General features: G+C 39.0%; 1 protein-coding gene across 2 annotated transcripts in view; it reads left to right on the plus strand.

Moving 5' to 3' along the window:
- Positions 1-23,232, plus strand: part of LOC108426368 (mannosyl-oligosaccharide 1,2-alpha-mannosidase IA) — a 323,337-nt gene that overhangs the window by 295,002 nt on the left and 5,103 nt on the right. Inside the window, exons 6-10 of one of the 2 annotated variants that reach the window (XM_017695791.2) lie at positions 4,950-5,076; positions 5,996-6,089; positions 9,031-9,146; positions 16,843-17,062; positions 21,077-21,249. In XM_017695791.2, coding sequence (XP_017551280.1) covers positions 4,950-5,076; positions 5,996-6,089; positions 9,031-9,146; positions 16,843-17,062; positions 21,077-21,249 — 730 coding nt within the window. The remainder of the gene's footprint in view (positions 1-4,949; positions 5,077-5,995; positions 6,090-9,030; positions 9,147-16,842; positions 17,063-21,076; positions 21,250-23,232) is intronic. The other variant, XM_017695792.2, reaches the window with a different exon arrangement.

Below are 23,232 nucleotides of genomic sequence, written 5' to 3' on the forward strand. Positions count from 1 at the left end.
GTGGCCATAAGGTAGTTATCATTTTCTGGATTGTTATTTTGAGAGAATGCATTGTCTTGTGATCGCCAGATAACGAAATTGTTATAAGTTACTTGTCTTATTATCTTGAAATGAAAAAGTTATCTTAAGATGACGAGTTAATTATCTTGTGATAGCAAGTTACTTTTGTCAAGATATCAAAATTGTTAGCTTGAAATAATAAGTTACTTACCTTGTTATCTTGAGATATAACAAAAGTTATATTAAGATAACGAGTTAGTTGTCTTGTGATCTCAAGAAATAACAAGTTATTTATCTTGTTATCTCAAGGTAACAGTTATCTTGAAGTAACAAGTTACTTATCTTGAGGTAACAAAAGTTATATTAAGATGACGAGTTAATTATCTTGTGATCGCAAAATAACAAAATTGTTATGTTGAAATTACAAGTTACTTACCTTGTTATCTCAAGATAACAAAATTTCTATCTTGACATAAGTTAGTTATCTAGTTATCGGGAGATAACAAAGGTTGCACAGTGTGGATACAGACTTCCTCAAAAAACCAGCATAACTAAACGGTTCTTAGCTTGGGTCTACGGTTCTAGGAAAGAACACTAATTGGTACACACTCTTAGCAAATAGGGAGAATACCACCAATTAGTTTTCTGAGAGAGAGTAGGGGGGCAGACATGATTAGATTCAATCAGTTAAATCTGGGTTGGAGTTTATCTTTACATGACCATTTGATTCCCTTAGAATCAAACAGGCTGGTTTTGCTACTCTGCCTTTAAAACCGATGTATGTAAATGAGCTCTACTCTGATTGGCTGCTGTATTAAAAACACAGTCCAGACTGAAACCCTCCTTGTAACTTCAGTGTGAGTGGGCGGCGCTAAACCGGCCGATATGCGTCTGTGTTGGTTTTTATGACATCACAAAATCAGCGAGTTAATAACAGGCAGCTTAGTGTCCATATATGGACTGTATGGTCAGGAAACTTGAGTGGTGTTTACACACTACATTAAACTGTTTTATTAAAGTGATAGTTGAACTTTGCAGCTCTGGGTTTCGTTTTATCATTGTCTCTCCAATTTTATAAACTCATATCAATTCAATACAAATGTATAAAGAATAATTTACTGAAAGAGCAGACAGGATAAGGTGGTTATTAAGCTTCTTTTCTTCCCTGCTGATGTTTTTGGTCAATTTTTTCCAAGATAAAAGTTTTCTCAGATCATCTTCCTCCTCATCCCCGCACGCCACTATTGATTTTCCCTTCAGAAGGAGGCCGACTACAGTCCACTCTCACAGGCAGAGGCAGGAACACAGTGAATTACAGACTCGCTCAGCATGAATCCTGCAGGGTCCAAAACATACACACAGACACAAACAAACACACACAGACACACATACACACCCACACAGACACACCCACATACACACACAGACACAGATACACACACAGACACACATATACACACCCACAAACAGACACACCCACATATACACACAGACACAAACAGACACAGATACACAAACAGACACACATATACACACCCACAAACACACACACATACACAGACACAAATATACACACCCACAAACAGACACACCCACATATACACACACAGACACACAAATACAGACACACAAACACACAGACACACATACCACACACAGACACACCTATGTACACACACAAAGACACACACAAACACACAGACACATATACACACATACACAGACACACACACGCGCACATATACACACAGACACACACACATGCACATATACACAAACACGCATGCACATATACGGAGACACACATATACACAAAAACATACACACACATATACACATACACACACAGACACACAAACATGCACATATACACACAGACACACACATATACACAAACACACATTCACATATACGGAGACACACACATACACAAAAACATACACACACATATACACATACACACACAGACACACAAACATGCACATATACACACAGACACACACACACACACAAAAACACATATATACACACAAACCCACACAGACACACACACACATACATACACAGATACAAACAGACACAGATGCACACACAGACACACATATACACACCCACAAACACACGCAGACACACCCACATATACACACAGACACACAAATACAGACACACAAACACACAGACACACATACCTTACACAGACAGACACACCCATATACACACACAAAGACACACACACAAACACATATACACACATACACAGACACACACACACGCACATATACACACAGACACACACATATACATAAAAACACACACATGCACATATACACAAACACGCATGCGCATATACACACAGACACACACATATACACAAACACACATTCACATGACCCATAAATTTACGCTCATGAAAATGATGCTTACATTTTTTGTATTTTTTTCAAAGATCTTTGCATTTTTTTTAAGTGAAGCTCATTTAGATTTATCATGATTTTTAAAAAATGTTACATTTTAATTTAATTTTTAAATAAAACCTTTACACTTTATATAATAAATGCTGTCCCATGTTTTTGTCACTACCTGAAACACAGAGTTTTAGTCTATATGCGGGGCTTATTTTAGCCACTCCCCTGTATTTTAGAGCCGGAAGTGAGTCTGCATCCCTGTCCCTCATGTCTACATGGTGAGCAGTTAGATCCATTTTTTTTTTAATAGTAAATGTGTCCCAAAGTCTGAAAATCAAAATTTAGAACTGTCACTACTGAAACACATTTGCAATTAAGTGAACTTTTTTGTGTTTTTAATTTTAAATTAAATTTAAAATTTTTAAAGCTGTTCAAAGCTGTGTTTGCTAGTCATGTACTGCGTTTTTGAGTTCTGCTCAAAATGAGCTAAAATTGTCACCATGGAAACAGTCACTGCTGAAAGATTTGGTAAATTTTCAGTAGGGTTATGATTGTTGTAGTAGTGGCTTTGATTGATGGTAGAGTGTCTCTCTTCAAACATTTGGAATGTTCAGTTGTTACTTTTAATAAAATAAACATAATTAAGGTATAGAGTCACTCAAAGCAAAAGAATTTTGGTCTAAAGTCTGAGTTCAATTAAAATTCCCAAATGAGTTTTCAGCTCTAACTTTGAAGCAGTTCAGTAGAATAAAATCTACACAGTACTGTAAAAATATGAGCAAAATGCTCAGCGTCTTTTTCAGCCATGCAGCTCAACTGCAGGACGCCCACCATCAACAGCATGAAAACCAGCAGTCACTTCAACCTGCTGCTGCTAACGTGAAGCCCACGAGCAGCGCTGAATGAGACCTGTTAGCCCCTCTTCTCCTGTGAGCATACAAACCGCAGAGCAGGAACAGCAGAGACACCAACTCACTGTACTTGCACTGCTTTCTTTAAAAGATTGCATTTACAAATAATTGGCACAGCTAATGATATAAGACTCGTCCTGCTGATATTAACAATACAGTGTTTTATTAAATCCACACTTCAGTTCATCTCAGCTTTCGCCTCTAAATGCTGATACATTTACTGCATCTCTAACTGCGTTACGCTTATTATACAGATTATCCTCACTGCCAGCGTTTGACACTCTGCTAATAATGTTAGGACCCTTTAGCTCTGTCAGAGCTGTAGTTTTAACTGGAGTTCACCCGTAATTTAACAATAACCCACAAAATCCATGTTAATCCAGTATGAATGCACAGTAATTACTGATTACAGTCTGACGGTAATAATTGTGGAGTGATTTTAATCCAGTATGAATCTGCAGTGTGTAGTTTTACAGTCTGACGGTAATAATTGTGGAGTGATTTTAATCCAATATGAATCTGCAGTGTGTAGTTTTACAGTCTGACAGTAATAATTGTGGAGAGATTTTAATCCAGTATGAATCTGCAGTGTGTGTAGATTTACAGTCTGACGGTAATAATTGTGGAGTGATTTTAATCCAGTATGAATCTGCAGCATGTGTAGTTTTACAGTCTGATGGTAATAATTGTGGAGTAATTTTAATCCAGTATGAATCTGCAGCATGTGTAGTTTTACAGTCTGACGGTAATAATTGTGGAGTGATTTTAATCCAGTATGAATCTGCAGTGTGTGTAGTTTTACAGTCTGACAGTAATAATTGTGGAGTGATTTTAATCCAGTATGAATCTGCAGTGTGTGTAGTTTTACAGTCTGACTGTAATAATTGTGGAGTGATTTTAATCCAGTATGAATCTGCAGCGTGTGTAGTTTTACAGTCTGACAGTAATAATTGTGGAGTGATTTTAATCCAGTATGAATCTGCAGCGTGTGTAGTTTTACAGTCTGACGGTAATAATAACAGGCTGTTTGTGCAGTCTGACAACAAGAATGTCATAATTCCAAATAATGTACTGTAATTTTCTGTTTGTTATAATTTCTTGACAACTTCCCCACCTTGAGATCTCATCACCTCTATTGATATATGAGGCTTTGGATATTTATTTAATCAGAAATTAATTCTGGATGTTCACACTTCTCTCAGTCATTCCTGAATCTTCTACAGCTCTGTTCATTATTCTATATGCATATAGATATTCCTACACTTCGTACTGATTATTCGAAGCCTGTGAAGATGTACAGTACTAACGTCTGTTGTTAAACTACTTCCCCTTATTTATCATCAGCTAAACTGCTTTTATTTTATTAAACTTATGAATTATAATGTTCCATATCCTGTATGAATTGTCCAGTCAAATCTCTTAGAAAAGACTTTAAACAGCCTCCTCTGGTAAAGCTGTTCCAGCTCCAGCAGTGCTTTTGTGTAAGTTTTTATTCTCTGTGGTTCTGTGTGTTGTTGCCATGGCTCCGACTGCCCGCTCTGCTCGGTACCTGCTTGTTGGTGGGCTGGCACGGTTGCCATGGCGGCGTGGCGTGGGTGAAGGTTACTCACGTTGCCTGCTGTGCCCTCTGTTGCAGTGGCACGAGTTGGAGCTGGGGCTGGGCCTCCGCCGGCAGCAGCATCCTCGCCGAGTTCGGAACGCTGCACCTGGAGTTTGTTCACCTGTCAGAACTCTCTGGAAACCCCATCTACACCGAAAAGGTCTGAGGAGATGGCTGCGAGATTCCAAAAAGCCTAAGAAGGATAATTTACATGGATCATTTTCAATTTACTTAAATTATTTGGGTTTTTATAAAATTTTGGAATCACTTCATTGAAATTTGGGATCATTCTTTGGAGTCTGGAATTCTATTTTTTGTTTTTTGCCTTTCTATAAGATTAGATATAAGATTATATAAGAATTTCTATAAGATTCCAGAAAGACTTTCTTAAATGCTTTAAAAGTTGGAATTTATGGAATTTGGGAGCTTTTTGGAGCTTTTTTCTTTTTGTAGAAGGTTCACTTTATAAGACTTGTGGCTAAAAGTGTCCACAAGGGCATATCCTCAAATTCAACACATACCCATACAGAAGATGGTTCTTCAAGAGTTCTTTTGTCAAGAAAATTCTATATAGAACCATGAATCTTCAGATTGATGGAGAATGTGTTTTATATGGTTCTATATAGATCTTTACTGAAAAGGGTGACAATGCAACTATAGATGAACCCTTTTTGGTGCTATATGGAACCCTTTTCAAAAAGGTTCTATATAGAATATCAGAACGCTCTCCATCAAACTAAAGAACCACTGAACGATGCAAATCAACAGGTCTGCACAACCGTAATGAAAGCTGGATGCAGTTTAATCAGGTTGAGAAACATTTTCAGGGATGTATTTAGAGAAAAGTTTTGGGTGATTGTCTTCTTGTGTTGCTCATAGTCATATAATTTAAGTGTTTTGGTGTTTTAGTGCAGGGATTATATATAAAAAACCCCACACAGTGTACAGCACAGAGAGCATATAGAATGTGTGAATTGGTTTAAAATAAGTCACATTCAGTGTGTTTCAGAATCAGTTGTTGTTTTGCAGGTTTTAATGGCTGTCCTACTTCTAAAATTGTCCCCATTGGTCATTTTTAGGTGGCGAACATCCGAAAACTGCTGGACAAAATTGAGAAGCCTCATGGACTCTATCCTAATTTCCTCAGCCCAGTCAGTGGTAACTGGGTCCAGCGTAAGTGAAATCTTTCTTTTGCAGAACTTCTCAGGACTGAAATGACCTAGAACTTCTCATTTCATGTCCTGATGATATCCATGCACCACCCACAAATGCATTCTTTCATACCTATTGTTGTTCGGTTGGATAAACTTTACAGAACATTGATTAAAAACCTCATTTGACATAATGAGAAACTGTAAGGCACGACTCAGTTTTAGTAAAAATTTGTACATTTCGAACACACGTGTCAGGCTCCAGTCTTCGTGGGCCAAAACAGTGCAGATTTCAGCAAACTGCCTCAGCAAACAGACCTGATTCAGCTCATCAGCTAATTAGCAAGACCTTCATGAACTGAATTCAGAGTGTTACATAAAGATCTGCAGCACTTTGGCCTGGAAGTCGATATGCCTGATTAGAACGCATTTTAATTTTGAAATTATATTTGTTTTGTATTTGTTTTGTACGTTAGGTACCTATTTTTGTCATGTGATCAAGGTGTTTAGGGTTCTACATAAGCTGATTTTTCATCTGCAGTTGTTTTAATGCTGCTAGCAAGCTAAACATTGTTGTCTACAACTAGTTTCTTCGATCCACACAGACAGGACTTTAGCTTCAGACTGGGAAATAACTGAAGATCTGTTTTCTATCCTGTATCAGACCTCCAACTGCAGCAGCTCACTTACACATAAAAAAAAACAAAGCTGCTCCTGACCTTTCACACACACGCAAAATAAATATCTGAAATGAATAACACATTCAGTTTCTGACAGTGACATATGTTATGCACTTCACTTCCTCATTAAATTAAAATTGTTTTTTGCCAACCTTCTGCAAAGCTTAAATGGATCAACAGCAGATGACTAAAGGCCAATTTTATGTCAATATGTCCAGACTTACGTATTAATTTCATAGTAGCTAATTCATAGTGGATGCTGAATAATTCATAGTCAATGCTGAATAATTCACAGTGAATGCAGAATAGTTCATAGTAGATGCTAAATAATTGATAGTAGAAACTAAATAACTAATGCAAAGTGGTGAGTAATTCATAGTAGATACAGAATAATTCATGGTGGATACTTAATTCATAGTAGGTGCTGAATAATTCATAATAGATACTGAATTATTCATAGTAGATACTGAATAATTAATAGTAAATGCTAAATAATTAATAGTAGATACTAAATAGTGTACAGTAGGTGCTGAATAATTCATAGTGAATACTGAATGATCAATAGTAGGTCCAAAGAATTCATGATTGATGCTGAATGATTAATAGTAGGTCCAAAGAATCCATAGTTGATGCTGAATAATTCATGAAGGATACGGACTAATTCTTAGTAGAGATTGAATATTTCATAATACTGAATAATTTGCAGTAGATACTGAATAATTAATAGTAGATGCTGGATAATTCATAGTACCTACTGAATAGTTCATTGTAGATACTGAATAATTCATAGTGGATATGGAATCATATAGTAGTTACTGAAAAATTCTTAGTAGATACTGAATAATACAGATTCATTTTCAGCAGATACTGAGTAGTGTGGCTTAAAATTAATAAATAATAAGCCTACAGTTTTAGGGGTTGTATCTAGCTGTAATATATAAAGCATGAATGTGTTTGTAAAACTAGAAGCTTTATGTGTTTGTTTGTTATTTTCTTCATTCCATTTTTCACTGATGTGATTTTGGGTACATTGGGTTATGAAAATTAATTGTTCTGCATGAATGCTGTCTTTGAGTTTTGCTCAAAGAGCTAATTCAGCATTTTCAGTCACGCCAGTTCAGCTATTGCTGTTTTCCTATCGATAGACAAGCAGTGGACATCAGAGTCATAGCTCAGGGTCATTAAAATGATAATAAATCCCATTAACTCTGGAAATAGAATCTCTCATATTCACCTGCAAAACAGTGGAGCGTTTTGAAATGTTAGCTGAGGAATATAATCTGTACAATGGCAAAAGCTAATTGTTGTTGCAGGTGATTGGCTAATGGCAGACAGAGCGATGGGAGAGATAAAGAAGCAGGATTGGAGCGACTGTGTTACCATGACATCCACTTTAATTCAGTTTGATTTGCATGACACTGTTGCATGTGTTTTGAGCCATAACCCTGTACAAGTTCACCTGAGAGTGAACTGAATAGCAATGAGCACCATCATGTGCATCACACAGGTTTGTTTTTATACTGTGTCAGGACATGGGGTCACACACACACACACACACACACACTCAGGAGTTTTTATGAATCCCGTTCTTAATCCATAGGCATTAATGTAGCGTTGGTCCCCCTTTGCAGCTGTAACAGCTTCCACTCTTCTGGGAAGGTTTCTACAATATTTTGGAGAGTGTCTGGGAATTTTTGCCCGTTCATCCAGAAGAGCATTTGTGAGGTCAGACACTGATGTTGAACGAGAAGGCCTGGCTCACACTCTCTGTTCTAGTTCATCAAAGGTGTTCTGTCAAGTTGAGGTCAGGACTCAAGCATTAAGAGTTCCTTTCACTGGAACTAACCCCTGAAAACAACCCCATAGCATTAGCCTTATCCCTCCTCCACCAAACTTTACAGCTGGCACAGTGCAGTCAGGATAACATTCTCCTGTGTGTGTGTGTGTGTGTGTGTGTGTGTGCGCGTGTGTAATATGTTCCATGTATATTATATATATGTAAGTAACTATACTTAATATTACTATGCCCCATATGTAAATCACTCTCAGTTTCTCAAAGAATCTGCAGACACACCTCCAAAGTTCAGTCTAAGAAGTTGGTTTAGCATTTTATACTTCCAAGAATCCCAGCTACAAATTTAGACTCTCTCTTTGTTTTGTTTTCCTACAAAGTCAAGCAGTTTTGTCTTAAAAATGTACCAACACACACACACTATTATCAGGTTTGTTTAGCTGAAGCAGGAATTTATTTATTTCTCTCTCTTGTTTTTCTCTCTCCGTCAGATCACGTTTCTCTCGGCGGTTTGGGAGACAGCTTCTATGAGTACCTGATCAAATCATACCTGATGTCAGACAAGACGGATGAGCAGGCAAAGCGTATGTACTACAGCGCTCTGGAGGTACGGCAGCGTTTCCCTGACAACAAAGAGCAACACTCTCCCAAACACACACATCTATCCACACAATGTAGAGACGGAGAGAAACGACTCTGAGCTACCAGAGTAAAACAGCCAGAGCACAGATTAGCTCATAAAACAGATCCTCTAATTTCATATTATTTATTTATTATTTTCCCAGGTTTCTCCCCAGTTTAGTTGGATCCAATTCCATTCACTAGTTAGGACTTCCCCAATTACACAACACCACCAGTGCTAGGAGGGTGAAGGTAAATTCAAGCTTCCACCGAGTCCTGTGAAGCCAGCCGCCTGCCTCTAACAGAGCATCATTGGACAGCTTAACATGCTTTTAGTTGAACGCTAACTGCCAGCTAACAGACTCCTAGCAGTGCACTGGGTGATGGGGAGGAACATCCTACCCACCTAGAGACAGTTAGGCCAGATGCGCACACTAAGATTCCCAGCTCTGGATGGCTGTAGCATCACTAGGAATCTACTCCGCAATCTCCTGATGATGGGGCCAACACTTATACAGTTGCACCACTCAAAATAGATTTCTGGGGGCATCTGAAAAAGAGTTGTTGATGCTCATCAGGCTGGAAAATGTTACAAAAGCATCTCTAAAGAGTTTGGACTCTTTGCAGAAAACACTGCATTCCAGCATAAAAACCTTATTACATCTGTGAAACATGGTGGTGGTAGTATCAAGGATTTAGGATATTTCTGTAATACGATCCCAGAGTCCTAAACGTTGAGTTCTAAACAAGTCAGTATGCTTATCTTCACCAAAAATGAGGGTAACAAGAAAAAAGCTCTTTTATTGACATCATGTTAGTAGTGTAGGGTTTTATATAATACATTTTCTTACCCTTCCAATTATTTTCATATTGCTTTTACACTTAATAAAAACCTTACAGTTGAAGATTATAATCATTTCTGGTGATTTTTGGGAGCTTTGGGAGCCTGAGATTACAGTAAAGACTAGTTTAGAGCTGAAACAAGTTCAGCCAACAAAAAACAATCACTAGTTTGACTTAAATACATACAAACAACAGTAACTGAAATGAACACGCTGAACAAAATTTACTGAAAAGACAGCAAGATGATGGTGAATGTGTGAAGCTGAAGTTCGACCGTAAATGGCGCAGCAGTTCAGGGGCAGAATCTACATGTAACATTTCCTGTTATTTCACGCCGTAATTATCATGAAACGTTCTTTCATTAGACTGTCCTTTTTTTCCCTCATGTTTGCCTGAGGCGCGCGTGGTCTGTGGAGACTGTAGTCACAGAGCTCTTTTAAAAGCGTCAGGCAGAGACTCAATTATGTTGACCAGAGTTAAATTTCTGTTCAGTTCAGTTCAAACCTCTTGCAGACGAGTCAGTGCTGTACAGTGTATCTTTTGTGAAGTGCTAACCAATCAGATCTCCACTCACCTCTCTTTCTCTACCAGATGAGTTTCTGAGGGAGTCTGTGAAGCGAGATGTTCATGTAATCTACAACTTGTTACATCAGGAGTTTCAGTGTGTTTTAACATCCTTATACTTAGCTTGTATCAACACTCAGCGTCCTTTTTATTGGCTCCTCTTTTAAATCAATCAATCAATCAATCAATCAATCAGTCAATCAATCAGTCAACTTTTATTTAAACTCAGGGTACATTAAGGGTGACCTATATTAGACCTGAGCATTATACAAAAAAAAAACAAGGGACTGGGCTCCCAAGTGGCACAACCATCTAAACGTTGGCCAGGAGTTCGATTGCGAATTCGATCCCTGGTGATGCTACGGCCGTCCGTAGCCAGGAGTCCAATAGAGCACAATTGGCCTCACTCTCTGGGTGGGTAGGATGGCCCCCTTCTCCCCCATCAGTCAACGTGATGCTAGTCAGTGCAGGCGTCTGTTAGCTGTTAGACGTAACAGATCTGGCGGTTGCCGCTTTACTCCGAGCATGTTCAGCTGTCCAATGACTGGTTTCACAGGTCTCGAAGGAAGCCTGTGTTTGCCTTCACCCTCCCAGCATTGGTTGTATTGTGTGATTGGGGGAGTCCTAACTAGCGGGTGGTATTAGAAACGACTAAATTGGAGGGGAAAATTGGGTAAAACTCCAAAAAAAAAAATCCCACAGGACTGAAAAGAGCAAGTACACATTTAAGACTAAATGTATAGCAAAGAAAATAAGATGAAAAATTATTATTATTGTTTGTCATACAAAAATAGCAAACTTTAATACAAGTAAGATTAAATCAAATAAGATTAAATTAAACAAAACAATCAAATTAAACTATTTTTAACTTGTACTGTCCTCCACTCCCTCACAGATTTCATCCTCTCTTCGCTGTCTTTGCGGGGTTTCGTCTGGGCTCAAAGTTTGGGGACGGGGATGGGGCAAGCCACAATAAAATAAAGAAAAAAAGAAAACTAAATCAAATAAAGCAGTTGCAGGCTGAGTGGAGGTGGTTAGAGGTTACATTTTTAAGTGGTCAAGTGAAACTAGTGCGTGGAGTTTTAGAGATTCCTGGAATAAACTACAGCTGGCTGGTGTTCTGCAGCTAAAAGCAGATACAGCAGCACTTTGTAGTTCTACAGTTATAGGCGGTAGTCCATCTGTTTCTCTGTTTACTTTATCAACCCTTCAATGCACAGGACCCCCACAGAACCATTTCTTAAGAGCTCAGAGTTGCTAATCTGTCACATCACAGCGGCACTCAAAGAACAAGAAACGATAGTGTATTTTATGCAAGTTAAACAGACTTTTGAATGTGTGTTTGTGTATGATATGCTTTGTGTGTATAATGTTCATAAGCACAGGGGAACACTGGGATAATGGTAAGGTGAAGCCTGTCTTTGCACTTCTGTGCCATTTTCCAGCACTATGTTAATGGTAAACTGCCATATCCTTAGTGATATCAAGTCAATCAAAGACTAACCAAATAGCTCTTTACTTCAAAACACTTTTCATAGACTTTTACATGCACACAGAAGCCAAACAAGCACTAGCTTACTGTGAGCATTCATTTTTTTCCCAACCTCAAACAGCTGAAGTTGCATGAACCCTCTTGGGTGGGACGTTGGAGATTCCAAGGAATATTACAAACTCCCAGTTGCCATGGATGCAGCATTAACCTCTTTCTGCAGGCCCTCTAGTGGCCATTACGCCAGGATAATGGAAATGTTTAATTAAAATACCCCTAAAGTCATCATTTAAAACACAGAAAATATCTTTGTTGAATAAATTGTTAAATATGTATAATTTTTGCCCAAGACACTACTAAAAATCCCTGAAACTTTTACACTCATTAGGAATGCGAAGATCTATGAATATGCATGGTTATGCAAATTGAAAACACCTCTTTGCCTCTTTGTCTCCCTGTTTCTAAACCCTGCCCCTTTCCCATCTCATGCTGTCTCTGTGTTTGAACAGATGAGACAGAGCAAATAAATAAGCTCCAACAGTAACTTTAGTGTTTATGTAAAGTTAACTTTAACTTTGTTTTTCTGCACCGGTCGCTCGATTTCGTAGTCATAGAGCCAGCTGACACTGGTTTGGCATTGGCAGAGCGGATTCAAGCTGCTTCTCACAGCTGTCGTCGGCGCTTGGGGCTTGCCTCTCATGAGTCTTCTGGTTACCACATTGTGGTGACCGCCACTGTTGTCACAGTTTGGGGGGACTCAAGGGGTGTGGCAAGCAAACTAGCGCTTGTATGTGTCCACCCCTTCATCCCCTGTTAAAAGGACAGTTTTTTGTTTTTGTTGTTGTTTAGTTAGTTGAAAGGTGTTTATTTGAGACCATTTCTGCTTTTCTAAATGAAACTGCATCCCTACAAGCAGAAAAATGGCATTCTCTGGTTCTGCGCTGATGATACAGTATTTCAGTATATTGGATTGTGATGGGCTCAAGTTTATGGGCTCAAGTGTTACAGTAGCACATTTCATATAGATATCAGTCTATATAAACACAATAAGCCACACAAGAGGAATTAACTATTTAAAAAATGCCATTGAGGCCATTCGGAATACAATTTCTATCAGATTGAATGAGGTGGGTAACCCTGTAAATAATCAGTTAAACAGAATAATAATATCCATGTAAACGCTTGTATCTGATGAGTACATTCTGCATGTGCGTCGCGTCATTGTGAAAGTTTATCCTGTCCAGCATGGAACAGAAACTGGTCTGCAGAGGAGACGGCAGTTTATGCTCTGATTTTTAAAAGATGGTGGTGGGACAGACGTCCAGCTTATCTTTCTCAGAACACAACGTTTTCCCCTCAGCCTTCTTTAATATGGATATGTGAAGGATGTTTTCCTGAGTCTGGCACCATTTTAAAGTAATTAAAAACATAAGCACTGCTCACTGCTGCTCATCTCACTCTGATTGGACTCACATGATGCTTGTTGTCATGGCAACACCAACTACACTAAGTAGTTCTCCACGCATATGTGTAATTTTTGATCAGATTACTTGTAGTGCGCATGTTAATGAAGATTTTCCATCAGATTATTGAGGAGAGTCAGAATAAACACCTCAGTCTTCATCTATAATTTGAATTAATTCAACCTAAAGTCTTTGCATATAAACACAACCAAAAAAAGAGAAATAACATTTAAACATAATACAAACATTTTATAAATGTTGGTTTGCTTGCTTGGCTATGAAATATCATAGTTCACTGTGACAAGGTTCTGTGTCAGGGCTCTTTAATTAAAATTCAATAAGGTCCAGTTAAAGAAAATTTCTTGAGGCAAAGGACCAGAACATCATAATGTCTAACTTGCATCATGATTCAGTGCCATGTACTGTTTACTGAAGTAGCCTAGAAGGAATATCAACATCTTATACAGTCATTAACTGAAAATCAAATCAAATAAAGTACAATTCAGTGATATTTCAACAACATTTATTGTTAATTTTCTCTTTTCAGAGCACAACATGTAAAATAATCTGGCTCACTTTCTTCTCTGACTGCTGTTTCTCGCCTCATCCTTCCCCTGTGTGTGCGGCACTCACTCGTATCTCAGAGCTCAACGTAATGCACAGATCTGATTGGCTGAGTAGCGTCTCGTGTGATATTTGCAATGCATGCGTTTGGTCTGTGAGTTTCCCGGGCCGCTAAAGCTACAGTAAAAGCTTGAAAAGTTACAGAGATTAAACCAGGACCGCCCCATCAAAATTAAATAATTCTCCATAGTTTATCAGTTACAGGTCCGCATAAGACAGCGTCTGGGTTCGGAGTCGGACCCCAGTCCGTCTATTAATGACGTCTGTTCTATGTGGTATGGCTGCACTGGGTACTATCTGCTTGCGCTGCGGTCTGGTGTGCAATGACCTTTACTGCCCACACTATTAGACACTCCTGCCTTGTTGGTACAACTTACAAATGTGCAGTTAGAGCTAAAAGCTTGTTGATGGTTGAGGTAAAGGGGGGCTGAGAAGTGATGCAGAGAAACAGATGTACTATAGTCTGTAATTGTAGCACTGCAGAGTGGTCCTATATGGTCAGTGGAGCTGAAAAAATGACAATGAGAGCAGATCCAAAGGAATGTGAACGTCATAAATTCCCCAGCATGTAGCAATATAATCCCAGTATTATATTTTGCCCACATTGTACAGGCCCATTTTGCATCTCCTTCATTTCAGAACATTTATGCTGCATATCAGTCTTTGATTAGGCCATATTTACTGAAGAAACGCAGCGTTTGTCAGCGCTGACAGAGCAAACCTCTGCATGTGGACTTCTTTAGGGTAAAAGGAAAAGCAAGAGCAAAGATAGAAGAAAGACAGAAGGAAGAAACGGATAAAAGAAAACGATGAGTCATTTGCTATTGATCCTCTGCTGTGTTTTTTTGCCTCCCAGAAGAAAGGCTGAATACATAAACTTGAACAGAGGGAGCGATTTTCAGGAGATGCAGCAAATATGGAAGAAAACAACTCTAAAATGTAGATTTTTTTGGCTCCTTTCTCTTTCTTTCCTATTGTTTTTCAACGGATTCATAAGTCTCCCGCTACGGAAGACCAATGGAATCTCAATGAGGCTTGACTTCAATTCTCCAGGGAGCAGCCCCTCGTGTTATTCCGTGCATAAATCATTTCATACATAAACGTATGCACCCGGAGCGATGTGCGCCTGTTGTTCCCATTTAGTATGTGCATAGATAGTAGATATAAGAGTTTACGCTCTAAAAGCAGTATGTAGATCGGCAGAAGTTGCGACAGAAACTCTTGTCGATTCAGTCTGTGTACAGTTTGAGAGTGCAGCCCCGTGCTAATCTTCGCATCTAGCATTTGCAGGATAGAGCTTACCTGGCTTTTCTCTGGGAGCTGTTTCTCTTACTCAGGGTTTTCTGCTTATGTAATCAGGCGATGAGTGCGTTTTGTAAATATCCACCACATTTTGCAGGTTATCTTGCCTTCATGTTCACTGAAATATGCTGCATTGCAAAATGATCCCTTACTTTCAAAGAACAGGACCAGTGAATAATGCAGTGAGTGCTAATGCTAAAAGTTAACTGACCACTGTTACTGTAAGTTTTAGTTTAGCAAAATTTACCCTGCTAGAAAAACTTGCATAGACCAGTACGGCTGCTCACCAGCAGAACTAGCATATTGATGTTGTCGGAAGAAAACCTTGGATCTCCAAAATGCTAAGTTTACAGGAAAAGGAAAAAACCTATTTTACTTTTAATGTAAGTCAGTGGTATCAGAGGTTTTCCAAATTATTTTGGCTCATTTCTTTAAGTCCATTCATCATGAAATTTACATACAATGTAAAGGGCAACAGGTATTTTCAAATTATGTCAAAAACTGGAAAACGTTAAAATTGGAGATATGAGGCTTTCTTCCGACAACAGTGATATGTTGTGTTTCAGATGCTGGTATGCTGGTCAACCAGCCTGACTATAATGAGGTGACCAGCTAAACCAGAACGAGACCAGGATAAACCAGCATAAACCAGCTTAGACCAGCTTTGCTCTGGAGCTACAAGGCTAATGCAGCTAACAGCTAATGGAAGCTTAGCAATTAGCATCGTGCGACGTGCTTGAAGCACGAAATGCTTGCTGCTCTGTGCTTTTTTGTTCATCAGGGTCCACAGTTTCCCCCTTACCCCAAATGTAGTCGATTAAATGTGTGTGAGCCTGCTTCTTTAGTTTTACACCGGCTGACAAGTGATGCTCTGAAGCTATGAGGCTAATGTAGCTAAATAATGGAAGCCAATACCCCACCAATCAATGTGCTTACCAAACGCAATCATCACATACTTGCTTAAAAACGTTACAAGTTGTTCCCTAAGCTCAAGACAAAATATAGGCGTCCAGGTGGTGGCTATGTTTTAGCTATGCTAACATACTTTAGTGCATGTTTATGGATGTTTTAGTTTGTTATACAGTGTCACCACACAAGTCTGTTTGAGTTTACTCCACAATTTGACACAGTCTGAGGTAAAAGTATGATGATTTAGGCTTAAAGTAGCCTAATTAGCACAGTAATAGCTTCACAGTACCAGTTAAAAACTTTAAAACAGAAGCCAACTTCTGAATTTTTATATTTTGCTGAAGTTCGGCTATAATTAACAGCTAGTATCTCAAATCAGTGCCTTATGTTTGTCTGTATTAGATATCTGTGTTTATATATCTGTGGTATATGTGGTCTATATTTAGATATCTGTGGTATATGATGAATATATATTTTCTTTTGTCCAGGCTATTGAGGCTAATATGGTGCAGAAGTCTCCAGGAGGGCTGACCTACGTGGCTGAATGGAGAGGGGGCGTCCTGGACCACAAGATGGGTCACCTGGCCTGCTTCTCTGGCGGGATGGTGGGCATCGGTGCGGATCACGGCACTCTAGAAAAGAGGCAGCACTACCTGGACCTGGCGGCTGAAATCACACATACATGCCACGAATCCTACAGCCGCTCGGGTTAGTATCGTACAGCAGAACATATCGGCCTGCTGGCTTTATAAGGTCAACCTTTCTGGCAGTATGCCAGCCGCCGTCAGAGCACACAGATAACTGTCCTGCATACAAGATCTAACTATTCTGTCTTTGCAATTAGATTTTAAATGTGCAGTGTGTTATATGGTGTCTGAAACGACATAAGCAAATCCATTAGAGATTACTGAACAACTAGAAACAGCTTGCGGCACTTAGTCATGTAATTAGCACCATGCTAATTGATCACCATGCTAATCAGGCTGCTCATTAAGCACCATGCTAATCAGACCACCTTTGTAAACAACAGTATGTTCTTATTCACTTGCCTAGTTAAATTAAAAGATTTAAAAAATAATAAAAACATCTACATAAGCTTCCTTTACTTGTTAGCTACATTAGCCTAGAAGCTCCAGAAGCAAATTTAAAGACAGCTGATCAACTACATTTGGGAAAAGGGGAGACACACTTTCTTTTAAAGATGCTGAGCAGAGTTTTGTCCATATTCCCTGATAGCAAGAGCATGGTGGTCCACTGATGGCAAAGCTGGCGTTCCACTGGTGTTTTGCTGAGCATTTTCTGGGCGGCCCACCAGTGTTTAAGTAGACTGTTACAAAAAATTCCACTTGTTGTCGCTTGTTTTCCACTCACAGCCCAATTTAACCAATTTCTCCTTCCTTCTTTTCTTTATTTAAATCAGTTTATAGGATCATTTTCATCTAGCTCAGCATTTTCTCTCAGCTGTTTGTCATATTTGTCTCACTTTATTTTTTTAAATAAAAGTCTCTGTGCATTTAAAATCTGTTCGAGGAGATTAAAAACTAGTTAGAGCTTGTATGTTGGACAATAATCTGGGTGGTCCGAGGGTGAACCAGCAGTGGCAAACAGTCAGTGGGTTGCCAACTTTATCAGGTCAGCGCACTGATATATGCTCGTTATCTGGGTTTAGCATTGTGCTATTGATGCTTAGGGGCACACATTTTAAAAGTTTATTCCATTATGCTTTAAGAAGGTTGTGTCTGAAAGACTTAGAGGTTTATTTTTTTTATTGTACAAGAAATTGCAAGATTGGTAAATAATGAATTACAGCTTGCTGGGGTTTAGTTCGCTAGCTCTCTTAGGTAATGCTAACTAGCCTAGCTTTTCATTAATTATTAGCATTTTTAAGCTCATTAATCCTTAAAATCCTGGCTTGACAAAACACAAAAAGCACCACTAAGTTATAGTTTGCTTTAAGCTTTGATTCGATCTAAAACATTGAGTTTTTGAGCAAAAGGTTTGTAATGTGGCTAGTTTTTTTGCTGAGGCTAGTCGGCAATTGGTAGTAAAAGATGGTCGTAAAAGGCAGTGGGGGCTCGTGTGTCTCTGGTGTGAAGAAATAATAAAATATTCTTTATTATGTTTCTGGCAGGGCAGCAGTAATGCTGTCTTGCTCAAAACTTGCTGGAAAAAAAACCTCATCAAGTCCAATCTGTTCAATGGTTCAAATTAAGAAAACCCATTAAATTCGCTGATGCTGTTTTAAGCCTTAGTAAACAAGGCCGCGCTGGTTCTTCGTCTGGCTCCTCACATCAAAACGCTGCATAAAAAATCCCGTGGCCGCCTTTAGGGGATGCCTTTCGCTGGTCAGCCGAGAGGAAAACGTGGGAATAAAAGGGAAACCAAGATTTCTGAATAAGGCTGGACTTTTTTTCTTTTTTTTTTTTGCTAATGCCTTGTTTGATCTTAGCTTTCTCCCACATCCATGTCTGGAACCACCACATAGTGAGAAACATCGCTTTAAGAAACAATCACGTGTCCAACTAGACACCTTCAGGAGTCGAACCTGATACGGCAAACGCTACATGCTACTTGAACTACTTTTTATCTCGCACCCAAAAGGCACCTCAATATTTTTTTATCGCATTTTTTTTCGTCCTCATTAGATTCTACTCCGGATTGAAGCACAGCTGTTGGATTAAAGGCTTTTGGAGGGAAAGACGGGCTGATATTTAGCCCTTTTTAATGCTGACAGTGAAAGTCGTCCTCTAGGAGCACTTCTGGAGCTGTTGTTAACTTAACAACTTAACAGACTGGATAACGTCCTCCTGGAAAGATGAAGTGCGGCAGAAAAATCAAATAGGACAGAAGTGCTTTGTGAAAAACTGTTATGCTGAACTTTCTGATGTGGTTTTTATTGCTGTAGCATCAGGGGACAAAAATGCACTGAGACAGAACAAAAAAAAATCACAGCTTTCACAGTGGTAGGTCACCTTCATCATTTCAAAGCAGAAAGTTCACATAAAACTGTGTTTGCTGCTTGGTCGCACAGACAGAATCCACTTTCTGGCCATTTATGTCTGTTTATTTGCCCGATGTACATATGAATGTCATATATACTCACATAAAACTCCTACTTATATATGCCAGAGATGTTGAAGTCCCTTTACATAAGTCAGAGTCAAGTCTGAAGACTTTAAGGAGTCCAAGACGTGTCTCTGAGGCGCGAGTCTGAGTCAGGTCTCAGGTGTGCAAGTCCAAGTTTCAAGTCTAAGGGATATTTTCAGATCTTAACCAGCTTGATTTTCTCCTCTTTCTCAAAGATGAAAGCTTTAAGTGCTGTTTATCTGATGGGGGCAGTTTTGGTGTCTACCAGGTCTTCCAGGTGGTTCTTAGGAGGCCCATTTTCTCTGTAGCTTTTAATCTTTTTTTCATCTCCAGTTTTTTCACATATTTTCCTTTGACTTTCTTCCTACTTGTGCAATTGTGTTTCTGTTCTCCTAACAAATATTTCTTTAATGGTGAAGGGCTCACAGGTGACACAGTGGGTTGTGTTATCACCTCATAGCGATAAGGGCCTGGGTTCAATACCCCCACCCAGGGGTTGGCAACATGTGGCTCTTTTACTGCCCTGTTGCGGCTCCACGTCAGACGTAGATTTTTAGATAAAACTAAAATTTCCTCCTTTACAGTAAAATAAAGCTCTGCTGATCGTTCAACACAGTTTAACAATAAATGATCTCAAATGCTGCGGTAATTTGGAGACAGACAGACTTATAATCACTCCATCTGGTTTCCTGACATGCTTAATCTTCAATGAGAAACTGTCAAACACTAAGAAGTCATGAAGATGAAGTCAGCTTCCCTTTCAAATTTTCCTGTTCCACCTGAAATGGTGCAGCAGGTACATTCTGGTGCCTCAGGCACCATTTCAGGTGGAACAGGAAAATTCAAACAAGAAGCTGGCCAATGAGAAGCGACTTCAGCCATGTAAAGACATTTTACAATAAGCTGCTCTACCTTTGAGGAAAGGTTTCCTGCTGGAGATGTGAGAAAAGTGGTTGTAGCTGTAGCTGTAGCTGAGCTAAAGCTAAAGGAAAGCAGAGCAAAGTAAGTCTGTTCAGAGTGTTTCAGCCTTTCGCCCAATGAGTGATGAGATAGGCTCCAGCAACCCTTGCAAACCAGCTGGAAATGATGTGTGGTCTCTGTCTTTTGCACAGTACTGTTTATCATATTCAATTAGTATGTCAGGAATTTCTATGTAAGTGCTTGGACTTGGATATTGTCGTGTATCATTTGTATAGTTTTTTCATGTCAACCTGAGTTATGATGGTGTTTCTTGTAGTAGTATCCATGCTGTTTGATGTTTCATGGAATAAGGAGCATAACCTAACCTACCGAAGTTTTGCACATGAAACATAAAGAGTTTGAAAATGTTCACTTGAATGTCTCACAGGTTATTAATTCACTGGGCTAAGGTAGCTCTTCATTTAAAAGCTCCTCAATGAGTCACCATATCATGGACATGTAGAGTTGTGGTATGAGAGACATTTTAGAGTAGCTTTATCACAAACAGATAAATGCAGCACAAGAAAACCTCTTTGTCTCTGTTTTTCTGATATATTTGGCTTTCAAAGTAGCAAAAATAGTACAAATTATTTAACCAGAACTCACAGGCAGCCTTTTCCGGTGGTGAAGGTCACAACGAGTTGGTTAGTCATGTCGTTTTCTTTGTTTTGACAGCGACTAAACTGGGGCCGGAGGCTTTCCGCTTCGATGGAGGGGCCGAGGCGACAGCAACCAGACTGAGTGACCGCTACTACATCCTGAGGCCAGAGGTCATCGAGAGCTACATGTACATGTGGCGTCTGACCCATGACCCCAAATACAGGCAGTGGGGCTGGGAGGCGGTGGAGGTGGGTGGGACATCTGCAACAAAAACACACTCCAGTTCAAATAAAACTCCCACTTAGAATAATTAAAACAATTTCTGATTCTAAACGTTCAATCCAGACCACATTTGTGTTTTTCTCCTGCCTCTGTAAAGCAACATAGGGTTTAAGAGGCACTGTATAAATTAAAGTTATTATTATTATTATTATTAAGTAATCTAATTATGTATCTTAGTAAAAGAGGAGATATTTTATTATCATTTGAATCTGATGAAAAGTTATTGTTGTGTACAGTCTCATTTCAGAGATTCAATTTTTGTTTTTATGTTTGCTCCATATTTTCTTGTTTCAACATCAAAACAAACAAACAAAAAGGTCAGGGGTGCAGCCTTTAACCTGTCTATACAGAATGTAAATTAAATGTAAATATAATATATTATGTAGTTATGCACATTTAAATGGTTTCTTTAAATAGTTATCATAAGGGTTAAAGTGGGCTGGTGGGCAGCTGTGGGCTGGAGGTTAGGGAACCAGCCTTGAGACCGGAAGGTTTGATCCCCTGGGCCGACAGGACATGACCCCCAACTGCTCCCCAGGATCTGTGGATAGGGCTGCCCGCTGCTCTGGGCAAATGTGCTCACTGCCCCCTAGTGTGTGCATTCACTGCACAGATGGGTTAAATGTTGAGGTGAATTTACCTGTTGTGGGATTAATAAAGGGTCATTTAAATGATGCAGTGTTCTAATTCCTAAGCTGTTACTTAAAACTGCTATATTGTTGAAAAGTGTTGAATCAAAAAATAGAAATGTATGCGTCCCTCCCTCCCCTATCTTGTGAGAGGTATGTAGGTAACTAAGACATGAATATCTGTAGGAGTTTACTGTCAGGACAAAACCTCTTCTAAGCATTGATGTAGTCATGGCAACCCCTAGTTCCTGTCAGCACCACTGTAAAGAAATCTGAGTGACTGACTGAATTGCGCAGAAATTTTGAAAAATATTAGTTTTTTCAAGTATCTGTATTTTCACTTAAAAAAGACTTTTCACAGTAAAATGTCCTGCATTTTACTCTTCAAGATACTGTGAATTAAAAACTTTTTTATCATGTCCAAACAAATGCGATGCAGTTTCACAAATAAATCAGACCAATCTTTGTGCAGCATTCATTCCTCTAAGTACACAATGTCCACTCGTAGCTTAGCAACTGTAACCAGACCTGGAAAACTCTGACCGGCTTTCAGAACAAAAGAAAAGCTTGTTTGCTGGGCATTTTTTCAGATAGCCACAGGAGTTTGAATAGGAAGTGAAATTCTTTTATTCCTTTGTTTATTAAAGCAGTTTCTTTGCCAAGAAGAATATCCACTTTTTCTACCTTAAAGCTTGACCCCTGAATATAGTTTGACAGACACCCAGTAAGTTGTGGTTGTGATGTCACAAGGCATGGTGGTTTGGTTGGCTGCTTAAAACTTAAGATCACATATTTGAAAATGTAGGCCATAATTTAAAACAAAAAATTTGCAGCTCTTGTGATTAAAACTGCACTCTTTAATTTTGATTTTAATATAAAAGTGATTAATCTTTCAGGCTGACTTTCAGCAAAAAAGTTTCTGATGCATAATGCTGTCACAGTATCGCTTTGAAATGCTGTTTTGGGTAGTTAACCCTCAGCTTATGATTTTTCACTGAAAAATCGGCAGCAGTGCAGCATAATCCATGTGGGAAAACCAGCCCAAAACAGCGAAAGGCAGTGTTGTGACTGTACATCTGTGGGATTTTCATCTGTGGTGGTATAAACTGGCTCCCGTAGGTGGACGAGTGGGAAAAGCAAGGTGAAAGGGATTTGCGGCGGAACACCTAACATGCCATTTATGCCCATTAGCCTTTGCAAATGAACGCTTGGCTAAAGGCGGCACATTAATACAGCTTGCGTGTCTCTCTCAGACAGGATGACATGTTAATTATAAAGTGGGAGAGAACTGAAATAGATTTGTCACGTTCATTTCCCCGA

This window comes from Pygocentrus nattereri, chromosome 24 (assembly GCF_015220715.1).
Source record: "Pygocentrus nattereri isolate fPygNat1 chromosome 24, fPygNat1.pri, whole genome shotgun sequence".
Taxonomy (NCBI): domain Eukaryota; kingdom Metazoa; phylum Chordata; class Actinopteri; order Characiformes; family Serrasalmidae; genus Pygocentrus; species Pygocentrus nattereri.